Source organism: Podarcis gaigeae (assembly GCF_964106915.1).
Source record: "Podarcis gaigeae genome assembly, chromosome: 7".
NCBI classification, from domain to species: Eukaryota; Metazoa; Chordata; class Lepidosauria; order Squamata; family Lacertidae; genus Podarcis; species Podarcis gaigeae.
In genome coordinates this window covers 13,485,975-13,513,111 of record NC_139683.1, presented here as the reverse complement: position 1 = coordinate 13,513,111, position 27,137 = coordinate 13,485,975, and the positions used below count along the sequence as shown (strand labels likewise).

General features: G+C 45.6%; 1 protein-coding gene across 2 annotated transcripts in view; it reads left to right on the top strand.

The window, feature by feature from the left end:
* NSMCE2 (NSE2 (MMS21) homolog, SMC5-SMC6 complex SUMO ligase) overlaps positions 1-23,760 on the top strand; it is a 204,455-nt gene extending 180,695 nt beyond the window's left edge. For both annotated transcript variants that reach the window (XM_083749464.1, XM_083749463.1), the window contains exons 5-7: positions 14,022-14,125; positions 15,366-15,472; positions 23,347-23,760. In XM_083749464.1, coding sequence (XP_083605590.1) covers positions 14,022-14,125; positions 15,366-15,472; positions 23,347-23,461 — 326 coding nt within the window. In that variant the 3' untranslated portion in view covers positions 23,462-23,760. The remainder of the gene's footprint in view (positions 1-14,021; positions 14,126-15,365; positions 15,473-23,346) is intronic.
* Positions 23,761-27,137: the final 3,377 nt, after the last annotated feature.

Genomic DNA, 27,137 nt, shown 5'->3' with positions numbered 1-27,137 from the left:
TGAACAAATCACTGTTTTAATGAGTTTGGGAGTAACAGAGAACTCTGGTTTGCTCAAAAGTGAAAGCAGAAGCTTCTGTTTTCAGTCTTGCAGGATGAGAGGATATGAGCAGCGATGAGCCTCCACCTAAAATGAAGGCAAATCTTGTTAAAGAAAGAGACCCTTTGCTGTTGTGCCTGTTAAATAAATGAGAACCTCTGCCGCTTCGTCTTATAAATGATGGAAATTCCTCTGTCCTGTTTCTGAATGTGAAAAATCAGTTAGAATAAAAACATCTCCGCATTTCTCTAAATGTGTGTTATTTTATTTTATTTGTTTTTACTAAAGATTTTACTGTGTTGCAAAACAAATAATTAAGGGATAGTACATCTAGCGTCTCCACTTCAGTTCATAGAATCTTTTTCACAATTCATTTACATTCAGTGTGAGACAATATTGTCATAGGCATTGTGTGGTTGGGGGAAAAGAGGGGAGAAGCGAGGGCAAGAGATGGAGGAGATGATGATTTTTCGATGGATTGCACAGTGTTTGTGCCAGGTTTTTGTGTCAGCATTATACAATCTGTACACAAGTATTAAGTTTTGTTGTTGTTGTTGTTGTTGGCATTGCAAGAGTTTGGAGGGTCCAGAATTTGGTTGGTTGCGTTCGGTCGGTTGCAGTGTGGTTTCTTTGTAAATGAGAGAGGTGGGTTGTTGGATTAGATTAGCCATATTTTTTGGTATGCTGGGGTCTTTTTTGGGGGGGCGGGGATAGGTCATTGTCTTCTTGTGCTGTATATGTAATAAAGGGAAGCCACACTGGGGTGAAGGCATACTCCTCTGCTTGTCCCCGTGTTATTTTAAGTTCATTGGATAACTTTTCTAGTCGGGCGGTTTTCCATACATTTGGGTACCCAGTGGTTGATGCTCATTCCTGATAGTTCCTTCCAGTGTCTAGTTACGATATTTCTAGCTGCTGAGAGCAAATGACTTTACGAGTTCCTTGCCATGTGCGTGTGCGTTGTTGGAAGATTCTTAATAGAGCTAATTCCAGAGTTGCTTCTATTATTTGTTTTGCTATTTTGGAGATTGCCTCTCTGCATGACTTTGTGGAGCCGATCTGGCACGTAGAACGGTGCACTTGAGAGGCAAGCTTATATACCCCACCCCCAAAAAGGGGCATCAGAAGGAAAAGAATGTGTGACTCACACCTCGGTTTTCTCCGGATCTGCTGTAAAGTTCAGAGTAAAGATGGGCACATTTGACCCACAGTCAGCTCCTGCTGATGCCAGGGCTCATGGGTTTGTTTATGTATAAGTTTTATTGCCCTTCCTTCACAATAATTTCCCAGGACGGGTTACAACCGTATGCTATACAATTATAAGAACAGGTAAAACTGTTACAGCTATAAAACAAGTTAAGACCATTCCAAATGGAACAGGCCACAGTGAGAACAAGATGGGCCCATTGGCTTGGTACCAGGAGGCTCAGTATAAGTTTGAGAAAGGACTTATCCCCACGTAGCAAAGTATCTTAACTGTCCAAGGCCGGGACGGGGGGAGATGACACGTCTTCAGCATATGGAATCTTCGTGTAATCTCACTATACAAGTTGTACAAGTGACAATAAAGTATTTAAATTTCAATATGGCAAAAGCTGTATGGCAGAGATGCTAAATACACCTTGTGGGGAAGGGAGATCTACAACTTAGGGTGCACGAGAAATGGAAAAAGCAGGCATTGAAGTTACTTTTGCTCGCGCACTCCCTGCCTCTTGTAACATATGGACCAACCATTTCTTTCAACCATAGTTTTAGCTTCTGAGAAAACTGAGTAACTATATGCTTGCGCATACCATTAGCGCTGTGGGTTAAACCACAGAGCCTAGGACTTCCTGATCAGAAGGTTGGCAGTTCGAATCCCCTCAATGGGCTGAGTTCCCGTTGCTCGGTCCCTGCTCCTGCCAACCTAACAGTTCGAAAGCATGTCAAAGTGCAAGCAGATAAATAGGTACCGCTCCAGCGGGAAGGTAAACAGCATTTCCGTGCGCTGCTCTGGCTCGCCAGAAGTGGCTTAGTCATGCTGGCCACATGACCCGGAAGCTGTACGCCGGCTCCCTCAGCCAATAAAGCGAGATGAGCACTGCAACCCCAGAGTCGGTCATGACTGGACCTAATGGTCAGGGGTCTCTTTACCTTTACCATTAAGAGGGCAACTCTTTTTAGCTGCTGATTTGCTGTAAATTCCAAACAAAAAAAGACTGCTTCGCACACTACTCAAGATTCTAGCCCATGCTTCATCCACGTTTGCCAGTGGCTTCACGATGGGGAGCGGGGAACTTAGATTTCCTGTAATACACATTGTACCCAGGTTTGGTGCCAGGTGCTCACTTGACAGGAGGCCATAAGCAAGGAGAGGTCTCTGGTTGGTGTGCCCGTTTCAGACATATTTCCTAACAGGTTTGCTGCCTTCATGTTTTACATTGGCTGGGTTTAGGCGTATTGTTAAACTATAGTTTAGTTTTAATAGGAATGGACCTTGGGCTCATGAGCTCCCTCTCCCCTCCCTTTCCTTGTCGTGGTGCAAGAAAATGGGGAGCTTTTGCTTCCGTTTGCAACTAACTACCATTTGCCGTTACATCTGAAACAGACAAACCGTGGTTTGTCTTAACAGTGGTTTAGGAAACGAGCCAACTTTAAACCATAGCTTCCGACTCAGTTTTGCTTTGCTAGACCATAGTTAAGATTGACCATAAACAAAAGCAGGAACCCTGCCTAACTGAGCAAAAGCTTGAACTACACTTAAGTATTGCGTCTGGACTAAATCATTTATGCTTCCATGAACCTCAATTGTATATGTTAAAATATAAAATATGCAGCTGCCAAAGAAGACTCTTGGAGAATGAAGAACCCTTGCCTTGAATATTGGCAAGATGGGACCTGGGCTCTTGTGAAATGGGAGGGCCCAGAAAACCCATTTCCCAGCGTCCTTAGCAAATGCAGCTTTCAGAAATTGAACTTGAACAACGGGCATCCCAGCTCTCTGCTGTTACTTAGATCATAGTGTGTTGGGTTTAATGGAAGAGTTGAGGAATTGAAAGAACCGTGCCTATTTCATATCCTTGGGACCTGTTTTGGCTCCAGGTTCTGGAGGGTCCTTGGGAAGGTAGCCTCTCTGGGCCAGAGCAAGAAAGGGGTAGGCAAAATAACAAGCAAGTCGCAATGGTGGTGGTGGGGGAGTGTGTCAGGTCCTGGGGGCTCTTGTCCTTTTGGGGCCGATGCCCCACCGTGTAGTCTTTTGATGCTGACCTCTTTCTGAACTGACCTGAGCAATCTCCTGTAAAATCTTCTCCTCTGATGACTGTGTTACTGCTTTGGGAGGAGCACTGATAAGTCAGTCATTCTTCCCTGTGCATCTGAATTGTGAAACCCTGATTCTTCATACAGGTGTGGTCCCCAGCGCAGAGTTTATTTTTAAATTTCACTCCTTTTATCTGTGAGCAGTCCGAGTAGGTGATTCACTTTTGCAAATCCAAATATTGGTGTATTGCTCTATATTTTGAAAAAAGGGCTTCAGTCCTCCTCTGATGGATTAGAGAGAACAAAGGTCCCTCTATCCATGTTTGCCTTTGAGCAAGTAGTGTCTTGAATGCAAGCTTTGAACGCAGGACTCTTCACTCTTCCTCAGTCTGAATATTAAAAAGCAAAGGAAAATCTGTAGCTATTCTGTTCCAATCCTGCACATTATTTTTTTTTTCAAATTTGGGAAGAAAGCTGTAAATTGCAGCAGACATTCAGTTAGGCTCAGTGACAGCGTCTTGTTGCACCTATCAGATGTTTTATGGCATAGGATTTCATGGACTGGACTCCACTTCATCAGATTTATCTTGAAATGGACTCCAGTCCATGAAAACTTACACCATTAAAAAAAGAAAAAGAAATTGTCACAAGACTTCCTGTTATTTTTTGCTGCTACGGGCTAATGCGTCTAACCCTCTGGAAACCGATTAGGTTAGAAAGAGAACATGCTGATAGAGTTTCGAGTTCACAAAGACATCCTCAGAGAAAAATTGTCTTTGTGCCCATTTATGTGTGTGCGCATTCATTCATTCATTCAAAACATTAATATCTTCCTCTTCAGACAGAAAAGCTTACCAGCTCGTAAAAATGCCACAGTCCCTGCACTCAAGCTTACAATCTTAAAAACAAAATATGTGAATAGGAACAAAGTATGGGGAGGAAGTAAAAGAAGCAGTCTTGGACATCAAATTGATGTTATGTGTATCTGTTACACACACACACACACACACACACACACACACAAATGCATGCTGGTATCTCTAGTGGTATTTGGATCTCTCGTATCCTTTTTAGGAACAAGCACAGAAATGGAACTAAATATGATGCTCAGCAGTTAGAGAACAGTTTCCATGGCCCCTAGGGAAAACTGGGCTGCCCCTTCACTGCAACCATCATGGAAACTCAGGATGCTAACAAAGCAGTTTTAAGAGTAGGAATACAGGAACACAGAAAGCTGTCTTACATCTAACCCAGTCTTGTCTACACAGATTACTGGGATCTCAGACTGGGTTCTTTACCAGCCCTAGAGTCCTAGAGCTCCTGAGCCTTGGCCCTTGCCAACCTTAGTAAGATTAGTAAAAGACAGGTCTGAAGGCAAGCTTGCTATCTAAACGTACAGCTGCCTCTCGAAATTGTGATGGGATTTTGAAAGTCAGACATCTGTCAAATCTTGGCGCCTATTATAAGGCACACTGACAGTGCCCCATGTTGATGCTGGCAACATTTGTTTCTGAACCAGAAGCGCAACTTGAGATGTAACAGTTTAGCCATACAGAGAAACCACAAATGTTCTCAGAAGCTAATTATGACTGTATTTATTTACAGTGCATCATTCAAACCATCTGCTCCCCTCGAAATGTGGTCAGATGTCAGAACTGGAGGTTCCATTTGCTTGAGTTATTAAGGTTGTCAGACCCAGATAGATAGACAGATAAATAGATAGATTGATAGATTACATTTCTACCCTGCTTTTTATTCAGATGAATCCCAAAGCGGCTCACAAACCAATAGATAACATTAGCGTAATAGAACATAATAGCACGTCACAAGTACCGCTATATAAATCATAAAGAATAATTAACAAATAATCAGTGAAACTTTTAGCTAAATATGTTAAGATAACTTAATTGGAAAAGCTTGCAAATATTAAATAGACTTAAGACTTAAATATGTAAGGATAGGATTTAAGATGTTTAAAGCTAATTTAGAAAGAATGAAGTGATCAAGTTAATTTTTTGAGAAATTTGATTTTGGAAAACTGTTAAAATGATATATAATGAAATTCAACCAAGGGGATTAGAGGAAGTCACTTAAGAATGTTACAAAGATTGGTTTAATTACAAATAGGATGTATGTATGTATGTATGTATGTATGTATGTTTGTTTTAAATTTCTGGAAAATCAATTTAAAAAATTGGGGGGGGGGGGAATCAGTGAAACAATTGCAATCTGCAAAACACTGTTAAAGAAGCAGCAACTAAAAAAATAAGCTAAGCATCACAATGAAAGCAAAAGTCCTGTCATGATTAACAGATCAATACAGCTTTTATAATCTATGAAACAACAACAACAACAACAACATAATAATAATAATAATAAGCCGCTCCCTGTCCCCCAAGAACAGTACTTCTGTCTTGTCAGGATTCAACCTCAATCCTTTAGCTGCCATCCATCCTCCAACCGCCTCCAGACACTCACACAGGACCTTCACCGCATTCACTGGTTCTGATTTAAAAGAGAGGTAGATCTGGGTATCATCTGCATATTGATGGACACCCAGTCCAAACCCCCTGATGATCTCTCCCAGCGGCTTCATATAGATGTTAAAAAGCATGGGGGAGAGGATGGAACCCTGAGGCACCCCACAAGTGAGAGCCCAGGGGTCTGAACACTCATCCCCCACCACCACTTTCTGAACACGGCCCAGGAGGAAGGAGCGAAACCACTGTATAACAGTGCCTCCGGCTCCTAGCCCCTCAAGACGGTCCAGAAGGATGTTATGGTAGATGGTATCAAAAGCTGCTGAGAGATCCAGCAGAACTAGGAAGCAGCTTTCACCTTTGTCCCTAGCCCGCTGGAGATCATCGACCAGTGCGACCAAGGCAGTTTCAGTCCCGTGGTGAGGCCTGAATCCCGATTGGAAGGGATCCAAATGGTCCGCATCCTCCAGGCGTGCTTGGAGTTGTTCAGCAACATTAACAAAATAGCAGCCAAAAATTAAACGTGGCACTTTAACTCTTTAAATATGCCGTGCAAGTTCATACACACACACTCTCAACACCACTGTGACTCATCTTTTGCTCTGTTCAGCTCATTCAAACACACATGCACATAAATACACATAAACAGTAAGAGCTGTTCAACAGTGGAACAGTCTCCCTTGGGAGTTTCTGGACTCTCCCTCCTTGGAGGTTTATAAGCAGAGGTTGGGTGGCCATCTTTCATGGATGCTTTAGCTGAGATTCCTGCAGGGAGTTGGACTGGATGACCCTTGGGGTCCCTTCCAACACTGCAATTCTTTGATTCTATGATGGTACGATAATGCCCATGGCAGCAGCTCCTTCGGGCTATAGCTCCACGTGAAGCACTGGGGGGAATTATACCAATATGGTGCTGTTTTCCTCTTTCATGGAACTCTAGAAGCTGAGCTAAACATTCAGAGGAACTCTGTGCTAGTGCCCTTTCAGGATCACTTCAGTAAGAACATGAGAACAACACTGCCAGATCAGACCAAAAGTCTGCCTGTTCCAACATCCTGTTTCCCACAGTGGCCAAACAGTTGCCTTTAGGAAGCCGCTAAGCAGGGCCATGAAGATAACAGCTTTCCCCTGCCATTCTCCTTTTTCCACCCGCAGCAACTGCTATTCAAAGGTATACTGCTCCAGAGCAGGGAAGCTCCATTTAGTTCCATGGCTAATAGCCATTGATAACACAGTTCCTCCACAAATTTGTCTAACCCCATTTTAAGGCTGTTTTATGGCAGCGTATCCCCTGGATGAATTGTCAGAAGGACTCGTTTGTTTTAATTTTCTCCTGCATGCAATGGTTACGGTAGCCTGGCAAAATAAGTTCACCAACGATACGTACACAAAAATGTTTGCCTGTTTCTCTAAGCATACCTATCTCTTCTTTATGGCATAAATGAGAACTGTTGTTCCTGGTCACTTCTGCATGGATCTTACTCACCGCAGGCGACCAGGCGTGTGTCAGTTTGCAAGCCTGGAAAAGAAGCAACACTTCTGCTAATCCAAAGGATGAGCTCTATTTTAAATGGCTTCCTAGCATCAGGCATGCTGGGTTGCTGTGCACCATCTAGAAAACTTATGGATGTGGCCTCAACTCTCCGGCCAACAAGGTACACCTCTCTAGGTAAAGGTAAAGGGACCCGTGACCATTAGGTCCAGTCATGACCTTCCCGCCGGAGCGGTACCTATTTATCTACTTGCACTTTGACGTGCTTTCGAACTGCTAGGTTGGCAGGAGCTGGGACTGAGCAACAGGAGCTCACCTCGTCGTGGGGATTCGAACCTCTGACCTTCTGATCGGCAAGTCCTAGGCTCTGTGGATTAACCCACAGCACCACCCGCATCCCGATAGGCAGGATACACACAGACAAAGGTTACACGTTAGGTAAAGTGGTTTCCAAATGTGGAGAAGAAGAGCAAGATTCCTTAGGAGCAGGAGAACTGATAATCAAGCGAAGAGGGTCGCAAGGCCTTGGCATAAGATACTGCTACCCAGTGTAGGTTCAAAAATACCTCGGTTGTTGGGACAGACTAAGTCTCTGTTAACAGCCGGGAGCAGAACAGTGTCATCCACTCCAGGAATATACACGAGACATGGACAAAAATGTCCCAGTGGTCAAGAACTGGTGCTCTGTCCACATGGCATATCAAAAGGTGTCAGACACGGTCACTAGGATGGGCCGTGCTGTTCAGAACCTCAGTTACATCTAAGCCTTCTTCCATGTGTGTGCAGATGAGAACTGGAGTTGGCTGCAGCAAACAAACCGCTTGCTGTTCCTCCCAACCACATCTGAGGCATGATGAACAGAGAACACTTTCTTCCTAGTGGAGATATTCTGTGCTCGTGGTATGCGCTCAGTACGTACTTTGACTGAGGGCAGGAGCGAGAGAAAACACAATGTGCAATAAGCTGGCGTAAAGCATGCCGGTGTAAATTAAGCCAGCAAAAAGTAACACCAGATCCAAAACCAGGTTCATTCACTAGGGCTGCTTCTGCTGCTCCTTTGCCTAAGTCTGGCAGAGGAAAAACAAGCCTGTAAAACAGTGTTCTGTACCAGGTTGCCAGGTCATGCAAACAAGCTGAATGGGCTTAGGATCCAGCCCAAGTCCGCTCTCTCTGGCGCTGCCCCTGCCACACCCCTGGGGAACTGTGTTCAAACTCTTTTTGAGACTTACACTGGCATCAGCCAGTATTGAGTCAGGATGTGTAGCAGAAGAAGAAGAAGAGTTTGGATTTGATGTCCTGCTTTATCACTACCCAAAGGCTAACATTCTCCTTTCCCTTCCTCCCCCACAACAAACACCTCTGTGAGATGAGTGGGGCTGAGAGACTCCTTCATCTGAGATCTGCTTCAGCCTACACTGCGTAACCTATGGCAGATTGTGCCATAGGGAGCATTTTTAGATAAAATCCCTCTAGAAAGACAGGCAACTGAGATGTAAGAAAATGAATTTGATGTGAATGAAATATATCAATTTGTGTTAATAATGGCTTAGAGAGCAGTCCTATGAATGCTTACTCAGAATTTAAGACCCACCACATTCAATGAAACCTACTCCAAGGTAAACATGTGCAACCTCAGCCCTATGAAGTTTTCCTGTATCTGCACTGGCGCGTTTCCGTTCATCTCAATGGGGCTTGTATAGTAGAAATTCCTGGGGAACTGTGTTCAAACTCTTTTTTGAGTGCTAATATTGCAATATCAGCATTTTAGGTATGGCAAACACTTTCAAGGCATCAGAAATTTTGTTGTGGAGATAGGTACACGGCTGGGGGGCGGGGAAGAGATCAGTTTTTGAAACCATGGTTAGAACTTACTTTGAAAACCATGCTGGACTTGTTTTGAAAACCATGCAAAAGGGAACCTAGGCAGTATAGAAACCTGAGGGCTTTTGCAACTGCTGAAATCCAATTCCAGGTCTAAGCTTGTGTCCCATAAATGCTTTGAAGCTGTAAAAAAAGTGCCTTGCTTTCTTTTGCAACTCCTTATATTCTCACTCAAGAGATTTGGAAAGATGAAAAGAATGATTGGGTCATATCAGAAACGGTTAAGAAATAAGCCATGAGCTTTACCCACAGTCAAAATATAGAGTGAAGACACAGCTGCTAATTCAGGCTTTGCTTATAGGCTTGCGTTACTTCAGAAGAACCTGGATGACTCTAAATGTTCTCCGCATCTTAACTGTGCAAAATTCTGGAACAGCTGGATGAATAGGGCTCTGCCACGGATGTTGACTGTGCAATGCTTTTTAAATTTATCTGCTATGGGGCTTGGGGTTTTTTGTGGCTTTTTTAAAAAAATGTACATCACCTTGTATGTGGAAGAAATAATACTAATAATACCAGCTCTAGAGCCTTTGGATTGGAACAGCTAGCGGCCAGTTACCAATGTCCACTTTGGGGGGGGGGAGCGGGGGGGTGCCATGGTGGGGCAGCTGCAGGAATTCTTGCAAGACACAGATGATTTAGATCCATTCAAAATGTTGTTGTTGTTGTTATCATCCTCTGGGCGGCTTCCAGCATATATAAAAACATAGTAAAACATTAAACATTAAAAGCTTCCCTATACCACAGAGCCTCTTGGGCTTGGTGATCAGAAGGTCGGCAGTTCGAATCCCCGTGACGGAGTGAGCTCCCATTGCTCAGTCTGAGCTCCTGCCAACCTAGCAGTTCAAAAGCACATCAATGTGCAAGTAGATAAATAGGTACCACTCCGGCGGGAAGGTAAACGGCGTTGCGTTTCCGTATGCTGCTCTGGTTTGCCAGAAGCGGTTTAGTCATGCTGGCCACATGACCCGGAAGCTGTACGCCGGCTCCCTCGGCCAATAAAGCCAGATGAGCACAACAACCCCAGAGTCAGCCACGACTGGACCTAATGGTCAGGGATCCCTTTACCTTTACCTTTATCCTGCCTATCAAACTATCGCCTGTGGTCCTTCAGCTGTGATTGAATTTGAATGGCACTATTGCAACATTAAAATATATGGTTACATAATACGGTCTGTGCATTAGTTGAAGAGGTGCAGGTTTAGGACAGTTTGCTTCGTAATTCCCAGAAACTGGACTTCTCAGGCTCCCTTACTTTGCGCAGAAAATGCACACTCCCTCCCTGGAAGAAAGCAGTATCCTGTAAATCTCTGCTCATCTGCATAATCTTTTCTCCTATGAAACCAATAATCCGCTTATCTGTGTTTTGCTGATAATGCACGCTTGTCCCTTAGAACATCTGCTTTGGAGGCAGTAACTGAGTTAGGAGTTCTCTGCAACCAAGTCCACAAGTGCTCTGCATATTCTCCTTGAGCAATTGTTGCAACATGCACCATAGTAAGATGAAACTGCTGCCTCTTCTCACTTTGCAAACTAGATAGAAGGATGAGCTCAGTGGTGCAATGTGTGTTTTCTATGTGGGCAGTCCCAGGTCAAATTCCCAACATCTCTGGCTAAAAGGATTCAGGTTGCATGCTTGGGAAAGAGAATCACTACCCACCCAAATAAACAACACTGGCTAGATCGTGGCTGGGAAACCTTACAGCCTCCCTCTTCTAGTTGATTGATGGATTCAGATTAATGATATGCTGCCTTCCACACTGAGCTGAGCCAAAAGTGGCTTTACAACAGATGTCCACTTCAACCTGGCCTGCTGCGGCCCTGAAAAAGGCAAACCCCGTGCTAGGGATCATCAGGAAAGGAACTGAAAATAAAACTGCCGATATCACTATGCCGCTTTGCAAATCTAGGGTGGGACCGCATTTAAACTATGGAGCTCGCATAGTTAAGGCCAGATTCCAGCCAGATTGGCATTTTGGGGCTGTTGCTCAAAAGTCTACAACGCTGGCATTCTGGAAGCAAGTGGTGACCATTTTCTTTGACTATGTTGTGTTTTGGAGGGTGTTATCCCTTAGACCAGAGGTTTTCAACCAGTGTGCTGTGGTACCCTAGGCTAACTTGAATGATGGTCAGGGGTGCCACAGGCAACACTGGCCTCTGTCCGTCTTTCCTTCCCTCCCTCCTCTGATGCCTTTTCCTGTCTCTGCCTCCCAAAGGCTTGCACAGCTGTTTGTTGCAGCAGCCCCAACTACAGCCCCCCCCCCCAGGCGAATGGTGCCTCTGGGGCTGGCCAGGGGGTCCTGATTGCTGGGAGCCGAGGTGTTCTCAGAGTAATAATAATAATAATTTATTATTTGTACCCCACCCATCTCTGGGCAGCTTCCAATAAAGATTAAAAATACATTAAAATGTCACACATTAAAAACTTCCCTGATGTCTTCTAAATGTCAGGTAGTTGTTTATCTCTTTGACATCTGATGGGAGTGTGTTCCACAGGGAAGGCACCACCACCAAGAAGGCCCTCTGCCTGGTTCCCTGTAACTTTGCTTCTCGCAGTGAGGGAACCACCAGAAGGCCCTCGGCACTGGATCTCAGTGTCCGGGCAGAACGATGGGGGTGGAGAGTAAGCAAGCAAGCGGGCGAGAGAGCCCAGCCAGGCCAGTCTATCAACCCTTGCTGTTGGGAATGGACAGACAAGTCCCATGCCCCTGTGGGGCAGTGTGAGGAGGTAGCTCTTTGGGATGGGTTGGGGGGCAGCTAAGAGACATGGGGCAACATCTGCACGGAGGACTCCAAAGAAGACGAGCCTGGGGGAACACTCCACAAGGGAGGTTGTTTGAAAAGGAGTGAGAGGCTGCCAGCTCTGCAGGCAAGGGGTGACATAACGGCTCCTGAGCCACATAGAGGAGTCACAGAAAGAAAGTTGGTCAAGGGAGCTGGGGACCCTAAAAGGTTGAAAACCTCTGCCTTAGACAGACAAACATTGCCATTTATTCTGCCTTCTTCCGGGTCCAAAAGGGCCGCGTGTTGGTGGCCATGCGTCAATTGGACTTGCCTAAAATAGTCACCACCTGTATTTATATAAACTTGTCACCCTTTAGATGTTGTTGGGCATTAAATCCCATTCTGCCCTATCCAACATGGCCAATGGTTTTGGCGTTAAATCCCATTCTGCCCTATCCAACATGGCCAATGGTGTTTTGGCGAGTGTTCTGTGTCTGGGGCTAGCTCAAGAATAGTTGGAAGGGCACAGATTCCCCATCCCTGATTCAGTACAATTTTATCTCACCAAGGAACTCAGGGTAGCACACAGGTTTCCCCCCAGGTTCCATTTATCCTCACAACAACCCTGTGGGGTAGGAAAGGCTGAGAGATGGCCCTAAGCCACCCAACAGGTTTCACCACCGGCAGGGGATTCTAAAAAAACAAAAAAATTACTTAATGGGAGTCAAATTTCTCCAGAATCTGGCATCTGCATTGAGTTGCACATTCTGCAGTTTTTCTTCCTGGCAGATACACAGCCCCAAATCTTTCCTGCAACATGCTTGAGGATTGAACTATTTTTTTTTTACTTCCTTTCAACGCCGTCTCTGTATATGGTCGGTTAGCCAGCATTTGTCTTGAGCCTCAGTTCTGCCCAGGAGATGATTTGCCACCATAAAGGACTGTAAGGAAGTAAGAGAAATGGATTTTATTTGGCAGAGGAGAAGGAAAGATGTGTCTCCGAATGAAAGCGGTTGCGTAACACACATACACAGTGCAGTTCTGTTCTATAACTCTGGCCAAACAGCAGCGGGGAAGGAAAGTCACTGTATTCTGTAGACCTGGTTCGTTTTATTACAAAATTAAGCCCGAATGGCTGTGTGTGTGTGTGTGTGTGTGTGTGTGTGTGTAAACAACCCTAGTGCTGCAAGAAGTAAGTAATTCATCAGTGTGCGGCTTCTAGAAGCTTCCACCCCCTTAGCGTAGTACAGCTTTGCAAACAAGTCTATGGAAGTAGCTAGACAACTTTGTTTTTAATAGCCCACTTTCGTATACTTCTCATTTGTGGTACACTAAAAAGGAAAGAGGGACTCGACTCTTCTTCAGTTTACAGAAGGTTTCCAGCTGTGTCGCTTGAGGAGATCCTTAGCGTGCCACAGGCGAGCAGCCATTTAGAAACCCGGGTAGTATAAGTTATCATTAATATTACATCGCAAGATTTAAAGGGTGTGACATGTCCGTTGTGCTGGTAGGCACAAGCATCTTGTAATTGCGTGCGCCAGCCATGACAATCCCAGAAGTCTCCAGTGCTCTGTTAGTACTAAATTATGGGAAGCTACTCAGATGGCAAAATTATCCTGGAAATTGTGGAAATGAGATGACACAGATAACTAGGGCTGCTTCTGGGTGGTTTGAGAGCCAAAAGGAACTAGTTGCAATGCCCACAAGATGTGGTTTTCATTTTATTTATGAAATTTATATACCTCCCGTCATCTGAAAATCACAAGGTGGTTTACAGCATGAAAAGACAAAATGCGAACACAAAGTACATAATAACGCACCCCTATAGCCCCACCGCAAACATATTTAAAAGGCCTTAGATTGTTTCATCAGCCCAAGGCCTGGTTATAGAGGAATGGTCTTGTTGTCGCTGTTGGAAGTAAATTTAATAATTGCATTTTTTTGTACTTTATGCCATTTTTCTCTTGCTGTTGGACATCTCTTTGATTGCCTCGGGCTGTTAAGTGGCTTATGAACTGGTAATAATAATGTTTCAGTGGAAAAGGCCCTCCTCCAGGTTGTCGCAAGGTAGACCTCCACAGGGGGTGGCGCAGTCCAAAGATCTGAATGTCACGATGGCAGCCATGTCTGTAACTGAGTGGTCTTCCACCCTCTCGTTTATGTTGCAGTCGGTGTCCAGTCAGATGGGGAAAAGAGCTCGCCGCTTGAACAGGTTGATGAGGACCTTGCAGTGACGCAAAGTCAGATGAACTTTGTGTGCCCCATCACACAGGTAGGCAACACACCCTCATACCTGATGGGGAACATTCATGGTGGCTTCATTAGTTACCACTTCACTTCTGCTCACGACATCAATTTTTTGTCGTAGATGGATGTGTCAGCTGCCTATGTTCCAGTTAAACGCTTTGGGCAAAGCCTGGACTGTAACACCAGAGCAGGGTTTCCCAAACTTAGGTCTCCAGCTGTTTTTGGACTACAATTCCCATCATCCCTGATCCCTGCTAGTTGGGACGATGAGAGTTGTAGTCCAAAAATAGCTGGAGACCCTAGTTTGGGAGGCCCTAGAGGGAAGTAGAGGGAAATTAGAATGTAAATGTGTTAATGCTAATTCACCCTTATCTCCTATTTCCTTCTCTCATCTTCCCCTCCTTGTCTTCTGCTGTTGACTTTGACTCTGCGGTCTCTGTCTTCCTCCTGTTCTATTCATCTGCCTGGCCTTAAGCTTCTGAGGGTAGCAGCTTGTGTTATCCATAGGAGTCAAGGCATTAAGGCAGAACCGTAGGACTCCCCTCACTACGCCAGCATCACTGATGCTCACCTGAACCAGGCTGGGCTGTGGCAAGGTGGCGGCATGGCTGGGGCTTTGTGGGCACATTGGTGGAGTCAATCCAGCACTCTTGATAGGGCGTTCATGCAGCCTGGACGTCACCACCCTGCCTCGTGCCATCTGGCTGAGCTGCAGCAACACCAAGGTCAGGAGGGAGGTGCTACTGCATTGAACACACACAAACACAGTACAGTAGACACACACAAACACACACACACACAGAGAGAGAGAGAGAGAGAGAGAGAGAGAGAGAGAGAGAGCGAGCAATAGACCAGGCGTAGGCAAACTCGGCCCTCCAGGTGTTTTGGGACTACAATTCCCATGATCCCTAGCTAACAGGACCAGTGGTCAGGGATGATGGGAATTGTAGTCCCAAAACATCTGGAGGGCCGCGTTTGCCTGTGCCTTATTTTTCCTATATTTACTTTTTAAGTTATGTTGGCTATTTTTACTTTTACTCTTGGTTTTTTTCCTCTTTCAGCAAGCTTTACCAAGTGGAGCTTTTGTTCCTAGTGGGTATCTTTATAGGGCTTGAGATGTTTCAAATGAAATAAATGTATCAAAAAATAGGACAAGACTATTAAATGGTACTCAGCAGATATCTTCCATGGCAATGGAGCTCAATTAAGAACATGGCTAACCACATCAAGATCTTTGTTAAGCACAGGTGGATTAATTATTGCAGGTAGAAATGAAGAAACCTGTCAAGAATAAAGTCTGTGGGCACTTCTATGAAGAAGAAGCCATCCTGGACCTGATCCGACGCAAGGAACACCGTGGCAAGAATGCCTGGTAAGCAACCATGACCAAAGGGGAAGGGAATTTTGCTAAGCTCCAAAACAAAACAAAAAAGTAGGTTCTTTTAATAAATAAGTAAAGGAGGTTGCTTCTTCACCCTGAGAGAAAAAGTCAGAGCCAGTTATCACTAGAATTAGTAGTAGTATTAGTTGTAGTTATTTTTTGTACCCCAGCCACTTTTGGTGGCTTCCAACAGAATACACCAAAAAAACCACAGCCCACATTTCTGTACACTTGGAGGCAATTCACGCAATCATGGCAGTGCTTTCTGTGAAAATTGGGGCCGCTGTTGTTGCCTCTTGGATTTTGCCAACCCTTCCTTACTTCCAGGGTAAAACGCAATGCTGAAACATTTTAAAAGCAATTTGAAATCAGGAGAATGGGGGTGGCTTCAGAGCTGCTGCAAATTATGCTCATTCACATCAGTTCACTTTGCATGCTGTGTCCGGAGATTTCGGGCTTGCGTTGGGGTGGGCGAGCGCTTCTTTTTCCATGTTGGTTTCATGCGTCCACTCATAATGCCGTCCTGTCCCATTTGTGTGTTAGCCGCCCTGCCTCTCTGTCTGGTGCGCACAAGAAGGAGGAACAGGGCAGCTTTCCCACGTGAGGAGTTCCTCTTTGGTGCCTGTAGAGGATATTCGCTTTGGGGACGGTCTCCTTGTCAGGCGAAGGCACAGCGGGACTTTGCTAGTCAGGTGCTGCTGCCCACCTGAGAGGTGCTGGAGCGCAGCTAAAAAAAGCCCTGCTTTCCAGCTTGCAAAAACTTTAAAAGAGGTGTGGTGCCTGGAGAAGGTCCTGAGAGCTTGGACAGAGAGTCCTGAGGGCCATTCTAGTCTACTCTTCATTAAACTATTCCTAGAGAGGTGGGACGCGCGTGGCGCTGTGGGTTAAATCACAGAGCCTAGGACTTGCTGATCAGAAGGTCAGTGGTTCGAATCCCCACGATGGGGTGAGCTCCCGTTGCTTGGTCCCTGCTCCTGCCAACCTAGCAGTTCAAAAGCACGTCAAAGGGCAAGTAGATAAATAGGTACCGCTCTGGCAGGAAGGTAAACGGTGTTTCCGTGCACTGCTCTGGTTCGCCAGAAGCGGCTTAGTCATGCTGGCCACATGACCCGGAAGCTGCACGCCGGCTCCCTCAACCAATAAAGCGAGATGAGCGCCGCAACTCCAGAGTCGGTCATGACTGAACCTAATGGTCAGGGGTCCCTTTACCTTTACCTAGAGAGGTGTACCTTGTTGGCCGGAGAGTCGAGGCCACATCCATAAGTTTTCTAGATGATGCACAGCAGACAGGCGTTGTGTATTGTAGAGAACACGTTTCTGCAGCACATGACAATGTTCAGGAAGTGTCAGGAGGAAGTACGGGGATCATTTGGATCAGCATGAGCAAAACAAAACAAAACAAGAGGATCAGCTCCAGGGGCGTGCAGCCACCATCATGCCCTTGATCTGACTGCATTTTTAAATCCCAGGTTTTGGGTGCCCTCACCTCGAAAGCAACCGACAGGGCAGTCCTACAGATGCCTTCTCAGAAGTAAGTCACATTGGCGAGCCTTGTTCCCGTGTAAATGGGTTAAAGGAAGGGAGTAGTTGAGCAGAATATTGTCCCATTCCGCCCTACACCTGTCCACCCGTGGCAGGTGATGCAAAGTGTAATTTATATCTCAAGGTGTAATTAACACCTAGTGCAATATTAAAGTGAGGATGCAAATGTAACATCTGCACTGCACAGCTACGAGGTGCTGACTTGTTTTCTGGAACGGGCGGAAATGCCCAGTCTCTTCTTTTTGGCAGCTTCTGAAGTAGTTCCACCACCTCTTTAAACACAATTTCTGGCCGCGCACATCTATTACATGTATTCTTCATACATTTCGAGTGTTCCCGTGGGTAGAACAAACTAAACCCGAAAGCTCCCTTGCAAGCAGAAAGCTGGCACATCAGGCAGAAATGTTGTAGCCCAACGTACTTTGTTATGCAAGAATTCTTCATGCAGGGCATTGAAAAATGGTGGCTTAGATCCTGTGATCCAAAGATGTTCGCAGAAAGGGATTTTCTGCTACCTGCGTTTCACTCAAAGCAAGGCAAGGTACCTCTGCTCAAGTTTGGGCGCCCCTACCTCTGCCCAGTAGCCCCACACACCATCCCAAACTCACAGACCCAGAGTATCTCCTGATCCTCCAGAGAGGATGTTTTAAGGATTGGAGGTAGGGGACTGAGCATTTTCCGTCTTATGGATCTCAGTATCAAAGTCAATATCTCTTACCTGCTCTGTTTTATCACTCCAAAACTCTACCACCTCATTCTGTTGCGTGGTATGGATCGGTTTGACACGCTGTGATGGGACTATGGCAGTGTTCTCTATGTGGGGCTGCCCATAGAAATGGTCCAGAGACTTCATCTCGCACAAAGCACAACCATCAAGTTGCTGGGTGGTGGAGCTAAAGGTAAAGGGACCCCTGACCATTAGGTCCAGTCATGACCGACTCTGGGATTGCGGCGCTCATCTCGCTTTATTGGCCGAGGGAGCCGGCGTACAGCTTCCGGGTCATGTGGCCAGCATGACTAAGCCGCTTCTGGCGAACCAGAGCAGCACATGGAAATGCCGTTTACCTTCCCACCGGAGCGGTACCTATTTATCTACTTGCCCTTTGACATGCTTTCGAACTGCTAGGTTGGCAGGTGCAGGGACGGAGCAACGGGAGCTCACCCCGTTGTGGGGATTCGAACTGCTGACCTTCTGATCGGCAAGTCCTAGGCTCTGTGGTTTAACCCACAGCACCACCCGTCTCCTGGGTGGTGGAGCTAGACAGGCCCAAATAGGGCTAATTTAGCCAGCTGGCCCTGGTGATCATCTAATGTTTATTGGGTGGATTTCCCCCCTAAATTTATTTTTTAATTCTGAATTTATTGTTATTCACGTTTTATACTGTATTTTATGTTTTTTTGTTTTTTGCATCTATTAAGTGTTTTAAATTTTTTGTTAGCCGCCCTGAGCCCATTTTTCTGAACCGGGAAGGGCAGGATATAAATAAAAATAAAATATATAAATATATAAATAAAATAAAGTATTATTATTATTATTATTATTATTATTATTATTATTATTATTATTATCATGCCATGGCATTCCTAAAAGTAACCCCACAGGCTGCCTGTTGGCTGAGTTCAATATAAGATGCTCACTTCCATGTATGAAGCCCTCATGCGGAGCAAGATATCTGAAGGAACACCTCTCCCATTAGTTGACCACCAATGGAGGCCCTCCTCACGCGCTTGTTTCTGAAAGTAACCAGGATGGCAGGCACAAGGGAGGAGACCTTTTCGGTGGTAGCCCCCACGCCTCTGGAATTTATTTGCTTATCAGTTGTATTCCACCTTTCCTGCAAGGAGCTCAGGGTTTTTCCACCTCCCCAGCTCAACACCATAAGAACCCTGTAAGGTACGTTAGGCGGAAAGTCTGTGACTGGCCCAGGGAAGCCCAGTCAGCTTCGTGGCTGAATGGGGATTTGAACCCTCGTCTCCCAGGGCTTAGTCCAGTGCTCTAACCACTGCACCACATTGGCTGCCATTGCTAGAAGGGTTTCATTGAACCTCACCAGTGCAGGGATTTGTGGAAACTAAAACAAACAAACAAACAAACAAACAAACAAATAAAACCCTATTGTCATTGGCCTTTGCTTGAGATGGTGTTTTGCCCTTTAGCATGAACCAGTATTTGAGTTGTTTTGATTTGGGGCTGCCTGAGTTTACAGTGAAAATTGTGTTTTGCTATTGAGGTTAATGCTGTGGGAATGTGGACAGAAACAGTCTTCTTCCCTATGTACAGTGGTACCTCAGGTTAAGTACTTAATTTATTCCGGAGGTCCGTTCTTAACCTGAAACTGTTCTTAACCTGAAGCACCACTTTAGCTAATGGGGCCTCCTGCTGCTGCCGCGCCACCGGAGCACAATTTCTGTTCACATCCTGAAGCAAAGTTCTTAACCTGAAGCACTATTTCTGGGTTAACGAAGTATGTAACCTGAAGCGTATGTAACCTGAGGTACCACTGTATTTAATTTTATCTGGCTTTTTTATTATTATTAAGGGTGCTTGTCTTTTTTTAAAAAAAACACTGTATTGTACTTTTACATTTTAAGCCACCTTAAAAGTACAATTGGCCTTATGGGCATCCATAAATAAATAAGAACAAAATCCCACTTCCACAAATCCCTCCCTCCTTCCTTAAATGACCCCACCCTAGCTTCTTCCTCCTCCGAAGGGCTGAGAATAATCTCTGTGCTCCAGTAACATCGGCATTCCTGTGTCGCGCAGATTTGCTTTTTGACTTGAGGCTTCCTAGAATTAATTAATTCTGGCAAAAACATGTGCCAAATAGATCATAATTGCCCTAACCACTTTGTAGACTGGGAGAAACAAACCCCAAACGGTGAGACTCCGCGATTCGCCCAAGGCAAAGGCAACTAGCGAGGAGACACAGCGCAGAAGTAATGACTGCTGACTCTTGGCTCCAAATGCTGAATCTGGGGCAAGGTGCCTTCTTCCCAGGCAGAATGGGTCCATTGGATGATGAGTAGGACCTCAAAAATAAAAATAAAAAGTGCTTTGGATTGGGGTTCCCCAGTCGGTAGAGTTTGGAGCCTCAAACAATTTGGGTTGCGACACACACAGTAACAGTGGTTGTCAAGTTGTTGTGCGTTGTAGAGTCTTTGACAACCGTTTCCAGTACATATTGAGCAACTTTTTGTATGGGTGGCAGTTGTAAGACACGGGGGGGGGGGTATGTCCAACTCCTGACTGTGGGAAGAGGTTCATGTGTGAAATGTACAACCCACAACCCCCCCCAAAAAAAAAACCCTTGAAGGCCACATTCGCACCATCCAAATAAAGCACTATTGAACCCGTTCAAACACTTTGTGGCTTCCCACGAAGAATTCTTGGGGAGCATTGTTTGTTCAGGCTAGTGACAGTTGTTAAGAAAGGCCTATTTCCCTCACAGAACTTCGATTTCCTGAGTTCCCTGGTTAGTGGGATGGGTGCATAACTTCCAACATTTCTCCAGGGAAAATAGGGACGTGCTATTCCATTATTATTATTATTATTATTATTATTAATCACACCGCCCACCTGACTGGGTTGCCCCAGCCACTCTGAGCAGCTTCCAACATACATAAAAACAGAAATGAACATTTTTAAAATAAAACCTTCCTTATACAGGGCTGCCTTGAGGCGTCCACTAAAGGGTGTATAGTTACTAATCTCCTTGGCTTAGGGGGGTCGCATAACTCTATAACTTCCAACATTTCTCCAATGAAAATAGCAACGCCCTAAGGAAAAGCGGGACATTCAGGGGGTCAAATCAGAAACGGTGACGGCTTCTCTAAATCAGGGGTGTCCCTGGAAAATAGGGACACTTGGAGGGTCTGTGGTTGGAAGATTCAGGACAGACAGAAGAAAGATGGCCACAGTGACTATGTGCTGTCTTCACTGTCCGGAGGAGTGCTATTGAGCTCAGATGCTTCTCTGTGGGTTTCACATGATTATCTGACCAGCCACTGTGGGAAGAGGATATTGGACTAGATGTGCCATTGACGTGACCTTGCAGGCTTTTCTTATGTTCTTGTGAAAGACCCCATACAGCTTCTCCTTTGCAATAAATTACAGTGGTACCTCGGGTTACAGACCAGGTTACAGACTCCGCTAACCCAGAAATAGTACCTCAGGTTAAGAACTTTCCTTCAGGATGAGAACAGAAATTGTGTGGTGGCGGGAGGCCCCATTAGCTAAAGTGGTACCTCAGGTTAAGAACAGTTTCAGGTTAAGAACCTCAAGAACGAATTAAGTTCTTAACCCGAGGTACCACTGTGCTATTATTATTATTATTATTATTATTATTATTATTATTATTAAGATCCCTTTATCAGTTTATATTCATGAAGAACCTCGAAGCTATATGCAAAAATAAAAACCACAATGCAGTGCATTGATATTCATATACATACTTATTTAAAATACCTTTATGCTGTTACAAAATCAACAGCAACTAGGCCAGGAATTGCCTTCTGGGAAGGCCTGTTGGGATAAGAACGTCTTCACGAGGCACCCAAATCCCAAATGACACTCTGAGCATCATTTCAGGTTAGGCATGATGGGTCAGGTAGTTTTCTTTGTGTTTTCCACAAAACGAAAGGCTTGCTCCTATGTCGAAGTAAGCCCCCACAACTCTCACCTACCCCCTTCCACAGTGTCTATTTTGCAAAAGCAGTTTTCCCTCTAGTTTCAATATAGTTCTGAGCCTTTTGCATGTTCATAAAACGAATACTCTTGTTCACGTTTGAGCCCACAGGTAGAGAGCACCCTGTTAACTTTGCATAATTCTACTTCAAAATTTGGATTTTTTTTCTTTTCTTAAAAGCAACTGGTGAAGAATAATAAGGGGAAGGAAATTCTGTGCATTGCACCACACTCCATGCTTCGGCATGGACCGAAAAAACATACTGTTGTTTTTTGAGGTTTTGGCGAGTGCCAGAGTTTGAGGTTTTGGCGAGAATTGATTATTTCCCATGACATTTGCTTCGCTGCAGTTTCTTAGTGCGGCCCAAGGCAAACTGCTTCTCTTATCTGTCCGCCCCGTCTCTTCAGATTCATCAGCAGGGTGAGAATATAGAAGTTGCCGTTTGTAAAGTTCTTTGAAGGCCTAAACAATATGCAGAGATTACAGTCTGCAATGCTATTACCTATTATTACTACCACGGGCAAATTGTGTTCCACTTAAGACTGATCTACAAGCAGAAATGTTCATATATCTCAGCGCATTCAACATCCCCAGGGGCATCTATTCCCACCTGCTCAGGATAATTGCATTCCTCATCATGTGTCTCCCCAAAACAGATTACTGCTACCCAGCAAGGAAGGAGATCAACATTACATTGCACCTTGCTGATCTGGCTGATCTCAGAAAAATAAGAGTCCTAACAGAACCTAGGACAGGCAACACCTTTTAACATGTTTTCAAATCGCACTACAAAAAGTCGGCATAGCAGAGGAGGAAAACTAGGCAAAACAGAAGGCTGTCAGGATAAAAACAGCTTATTATTCGCCGTTATCAAATCGTTCTTCTCTTCTGTGTTGATTGTAGACATTGAAAAATTCCAGTACAGTGGTACCTGGGGTTAAGAACTTAATTCGTTCTGGAGGTCTGTTCTTAACCTGAAACTGTTCTTAACCTGAGGTACCACTTTAGCTAATGGGGCCTCCTGCCGCCACCACACGATTTCTGTTCTCATCCTGAAGCAAAGTTCTTAACCTGAGGTACTATTTCTGGGTTAGCGGAGTCTGTAACCTGAAGCGTCTGTAACCCAAGGTACCACTGTAATCCTGAACCACAATTCAGTACACTGGATCTGCTACATAGAGGTAGCATGTCTGTTTCAGAATCTTTATGATTTGAAAATGGTGTTTTGCTATTGGGGTGAATGCTGTGGGAATGTGGACAGAAACAGTCTTCTTCCCTATGTACAGTGGTACCTCGGGTTACATACGCTTCAGGTCACACACTCCGCTAACCCAGAAATAGTGCTTCAGGTTAAGAACTTTGCTTCAGGATGAGAACAGAAATCGTGCTCTGGCGGCACGGCAGCAGTGGGAGGCCCCATTAGCTTAAGTGGTGCTTCAGGTTAAGAACAGTTTCAGGTTAAGTACAGACCTCCGGAACAAATTAAATACTTAACCCGAGGTACCACTGTATTTGATTTCCCATTCCTTGTAGGTAGCCAGTGGAAACCACCGCTGGACCTGAAGGTAAACCAAAGTGAGAAATTCCGTTCTGCTGATTTTACTGGGGTCACTTTCTCTCCCTGTCTTTTTACAGCTGCCCTAAGGTTGGCTGCAGTAACCTCACTGTCAGGAGATCAGACCTGGTGCCGGATGAAGCCGTTAAGAGAGCAATCGACAGTCAGAGTAAACAGAGCCGGTCAACACAGTAGAAGTCAGCTGGCACTCCCGGCGGCGGCGGCTGTTACGACAAAGAAAATGTGATGTTAGAAGAGGTCGCCTGAGATAAGTTGCTGATTGCCAGGTGGTTGTGTAACCGGTTGTTATTTCAAGTATTCCAATTGCAGGCAAAGTTGAAGGTCTGACCTGTCGCCGAAAGCATTTTCCTTGCTCCTTCGAGAGTGCCAGGCGTAAAACGCTGCCACCCAACCTGTTTTTTAATTCCTTTTTAAAAATGTCACCCAGCAATTGACGTCTTGCGTTCTGTAAATAAAAACGTATTTTTCTCATTGCCAGAGTCTGCTAAGTAAAAGAGTTCACGTTGCAAAGCACTCCGTAAATCTTTTTAAGGAAAGGCCTAGGCTTGGCTAATGCTGCAGTTCCATAACAGGCTGGTCTGAAGGCATGCAAGGTCAACTCCGTGTCAAAGCTAAGCAGGGCTCAGTCTGATCAGTGCCTGGATGGGAGACCACCTGGGAACCACACTTGGGCTTAGGGAGGGAAGAAGGGCAGGATGTAAATGTGGGGAGATTAATAAAGGCCTCCCCCTACTTACAGTTGATTCACATGCAACTGTATATATGTGTAGCCAGTGGTGTACTGTTGCCCCAGGTGCAGAATTGTTAAAGGTAAAGGTACCCCTGCCCATACGGGCCAGTCGTGTCCGACTCTAGGGTTGCACACTCATCTCGCTTAAGAGGCCGGGAGCCAGCGCTGTCCGAAGACACTTCCGGGTCATGTGGCCAGCGTGACGAAGCTGCTCTGGCGAGCCAGCACCAGCGCAGCACACGGAAATGCCGTTTACCTTCCCACCGGAGCAGTACCTATTTATCTACTTGCACTTAGGGGTGCTTTCTAACTGCTAGGTGGGCAGGAGCTGGAACTGAACTACGGGAGCTCACCCCGCCACGGGGATTCGAACCGCCGACCATACGATCGGCAAGTCCTAAGCACTGAGGTTTAACCCACAGAGCCACCTGCGTCCCTTGCAGAATTGTTAGGGGCACAAAATTTCAACACCCGGTTCTGCCTCAATACAGCCCTGTTGAAAACAGCTTCTCCACGTGACCTGGAAAGTGACCTCTTCAGACAATGGAACAACTCTTGTTTTCTTATCTCTGAGGCTGACATGGACACTATCAGGCAGTTGAATACGCATGTGTACTCCATTTTCCTCCCTTCCCACTCCCACCGCATGGGTGGCAACCCACGCTACGCCACTGTGTGCAGTGCCTGGAAATAAATCGATTCAAACCAGGAAATAGTGGGAGAGCTGGAGAGTCCTTGTGGCTCCCTGGAGCCCAAAGAGGACGTCAGTGAGGGCAGAGGAAGCCCCGAAGAAACCCGAAGCACAGCTTTGTTTAAGTTGCTCAGCTTCCCCACCTAACAGCTGGTGTACGGGGTGGCACAGCAGCAGCCGCTTTCCAGCTCATCCTCCAGCCGCCCCCAGAGCTTCAGCTCCATATATTTTGGTCTGGATTGAGGAGAGCTCTGGAGAACAGGAAAAATCTGGTTTTCAGAGGCTTTATAGAGGGTTCTCCCTTCTTAAACACAATTTTTGATTCTGTGCATGGGTACCCAGAACGTAACCCCACATTATGGGGAGATTTCTGTAAATAAATTAATAATAATAATAATAATAATAATAATAAATAAATAAATAAATAAATAAATAAATAAATAAATAAATAAATAAATTTTATTTATACCCCGACCTCCCCAGCCAAGACTGGGCTCAGGGCGGCTAACAACCAATAATAAAAACAAGTTGATTAAAATACAATTTAAAAGATTAAGATACAACATTAAAACAATTAGGGAGCAATCTCTTCATAGGAGGAGAACTGAAAAAGAAAGAGGGGGAGGGAATCAAACTGATTCTGAGCCAAAGGCCAGGTGGAACAACTCTGTCTTACAGGCCCTGCGGAAAGAGATCAGATCCTGCAGAGCCCTGGTCTCATGAGACAGAGCATTCCACCAGGCTGGAGCCAGTGTTAAGAAGGCCCTGGCTCAGGTTGAGGCTAATCTAACTTCCTTAGGGCCCGGGACCTCTAGGGTGTTGCTATATATGGACCTTAAGGTCCTCTGTGGGGCATGCCGGGAGAGGCGGTCCCGTAGGTACAAGGGTCCTAGGCTGTGAGGGCTTTAAAGGTCAAGACCAGCACCTTAAATCTGACCCTGTACTCCACCGGGAGCCAATGCAGCTGGAAAAGCACTGGGTGAATATACTCCCATGGCAGAGACCCCGTGAGGAGCCTCGCTGCAGCATTCTGCACCCGCTGGAGTTTCTGGGACAGCTTCAAGGGCAGCCCCGCAAATAAGGCTGTTGTGTTACAAAGGTACATCAAGGCCAGGTAGAATGACCACTGACTGGGGCAGTTCTGGGCAGGAATGAGTCTTGTGACTATTTGGTCTGGGTGAGCCAAAGGAGGGGGCCACGCCATTCTCATCTGATACAGCCAAGTGGTGTGACAGCTGCTGGAGGCAATTGTTCTTACAGTGGTCATCCGAGCAACACCTCTTGGAAAAATCCTCATTGCAAGCACGTCATTCTTTCAGCTTCTCCGGAGCGTGACGATTCCAGGAGTGGCGAGGGCTGCTGGAAGAATGCTGACAATCATTTGAAGCGCAGCATTTCACGGGAAAGAGCACATGGGCCATTGCATCAATCGCCCCGCACAGCGGGTGGAAACTCTTGCCACATACTTGATGTTGTTTTTACCTTTCCTTCATCCCTTGCTCGGATTAAGCAACACCTGATGAAGCCATGAAACCCAGAGGGCAGGACCCTTGTAAACAGGAGGCAAAGAGCGTTCAGGCAGGAGAGACCTGCCTCTGGCTTCAAGACACGCTCTGCTCTCCTGCAGGTGTGCACAATTGCTGGCACTCCAAAGCAAGCCACGCTGCCCACCGCCATGCTGGCATCACGCCAGGGCTATGCCATAAGAGAGGGGCTGCCAGGCAGCTGGTGGAACACCGTCCAAGACAGGTGGGCTCTTGGTTTAGGAAGCCGAGCAGATTTGTTTGACAAGCTGACATTTCCCCCAGTTTTATTTTCAATGGAAGAAGCTGCTTTGATTGGCGTTTGTCCATACGCTTTCCCTCTGATTCTAAGCCAAGGCACCGGGAAACAAATGTTTTCTTGCCTTGCAGTCTACACACACTCGTTTTGGCTTTCGGCGTTCCGTTGTTGTTGTTTTTCTCCCTCCGCAGAGCCATAATTCTGCGTGAAACGTTAGGAAACAGATGCCAGGCAGCAGGCAGCACTGGGCTAAGCAAATCAACAGCATGAAGCCATTTCCTGTGTCTAGATGTTCCTTTGGGATGTCTGGTCCATGCTGCACTGACCGAGCACCTTTCCTTTGTATAAGAAGCTGGTAGCAAAGAGTGGGATGGTCCTCGTGGTCAAGGTGTTGGTAGGAACACTAAGCCTTTGGCCCATATCCATGTCAGTGTTTGCTTACATTCATCCCTTCTGTGTCTCTTTCTTTTACCTCTGAGAAAGCTTATTCTGGAATAAGGTGCCACACGACTCTTGGCTGCTACTGCTACAGTGGACCTAACAGTGGACCTAACACCACTCCTTGTGACAACTTGCCATTCAATTCCTTCCCTCTGTTGTCTCACCAACTACTGCCATTCTAAATATGTGGCTGTATTCTGCAACAT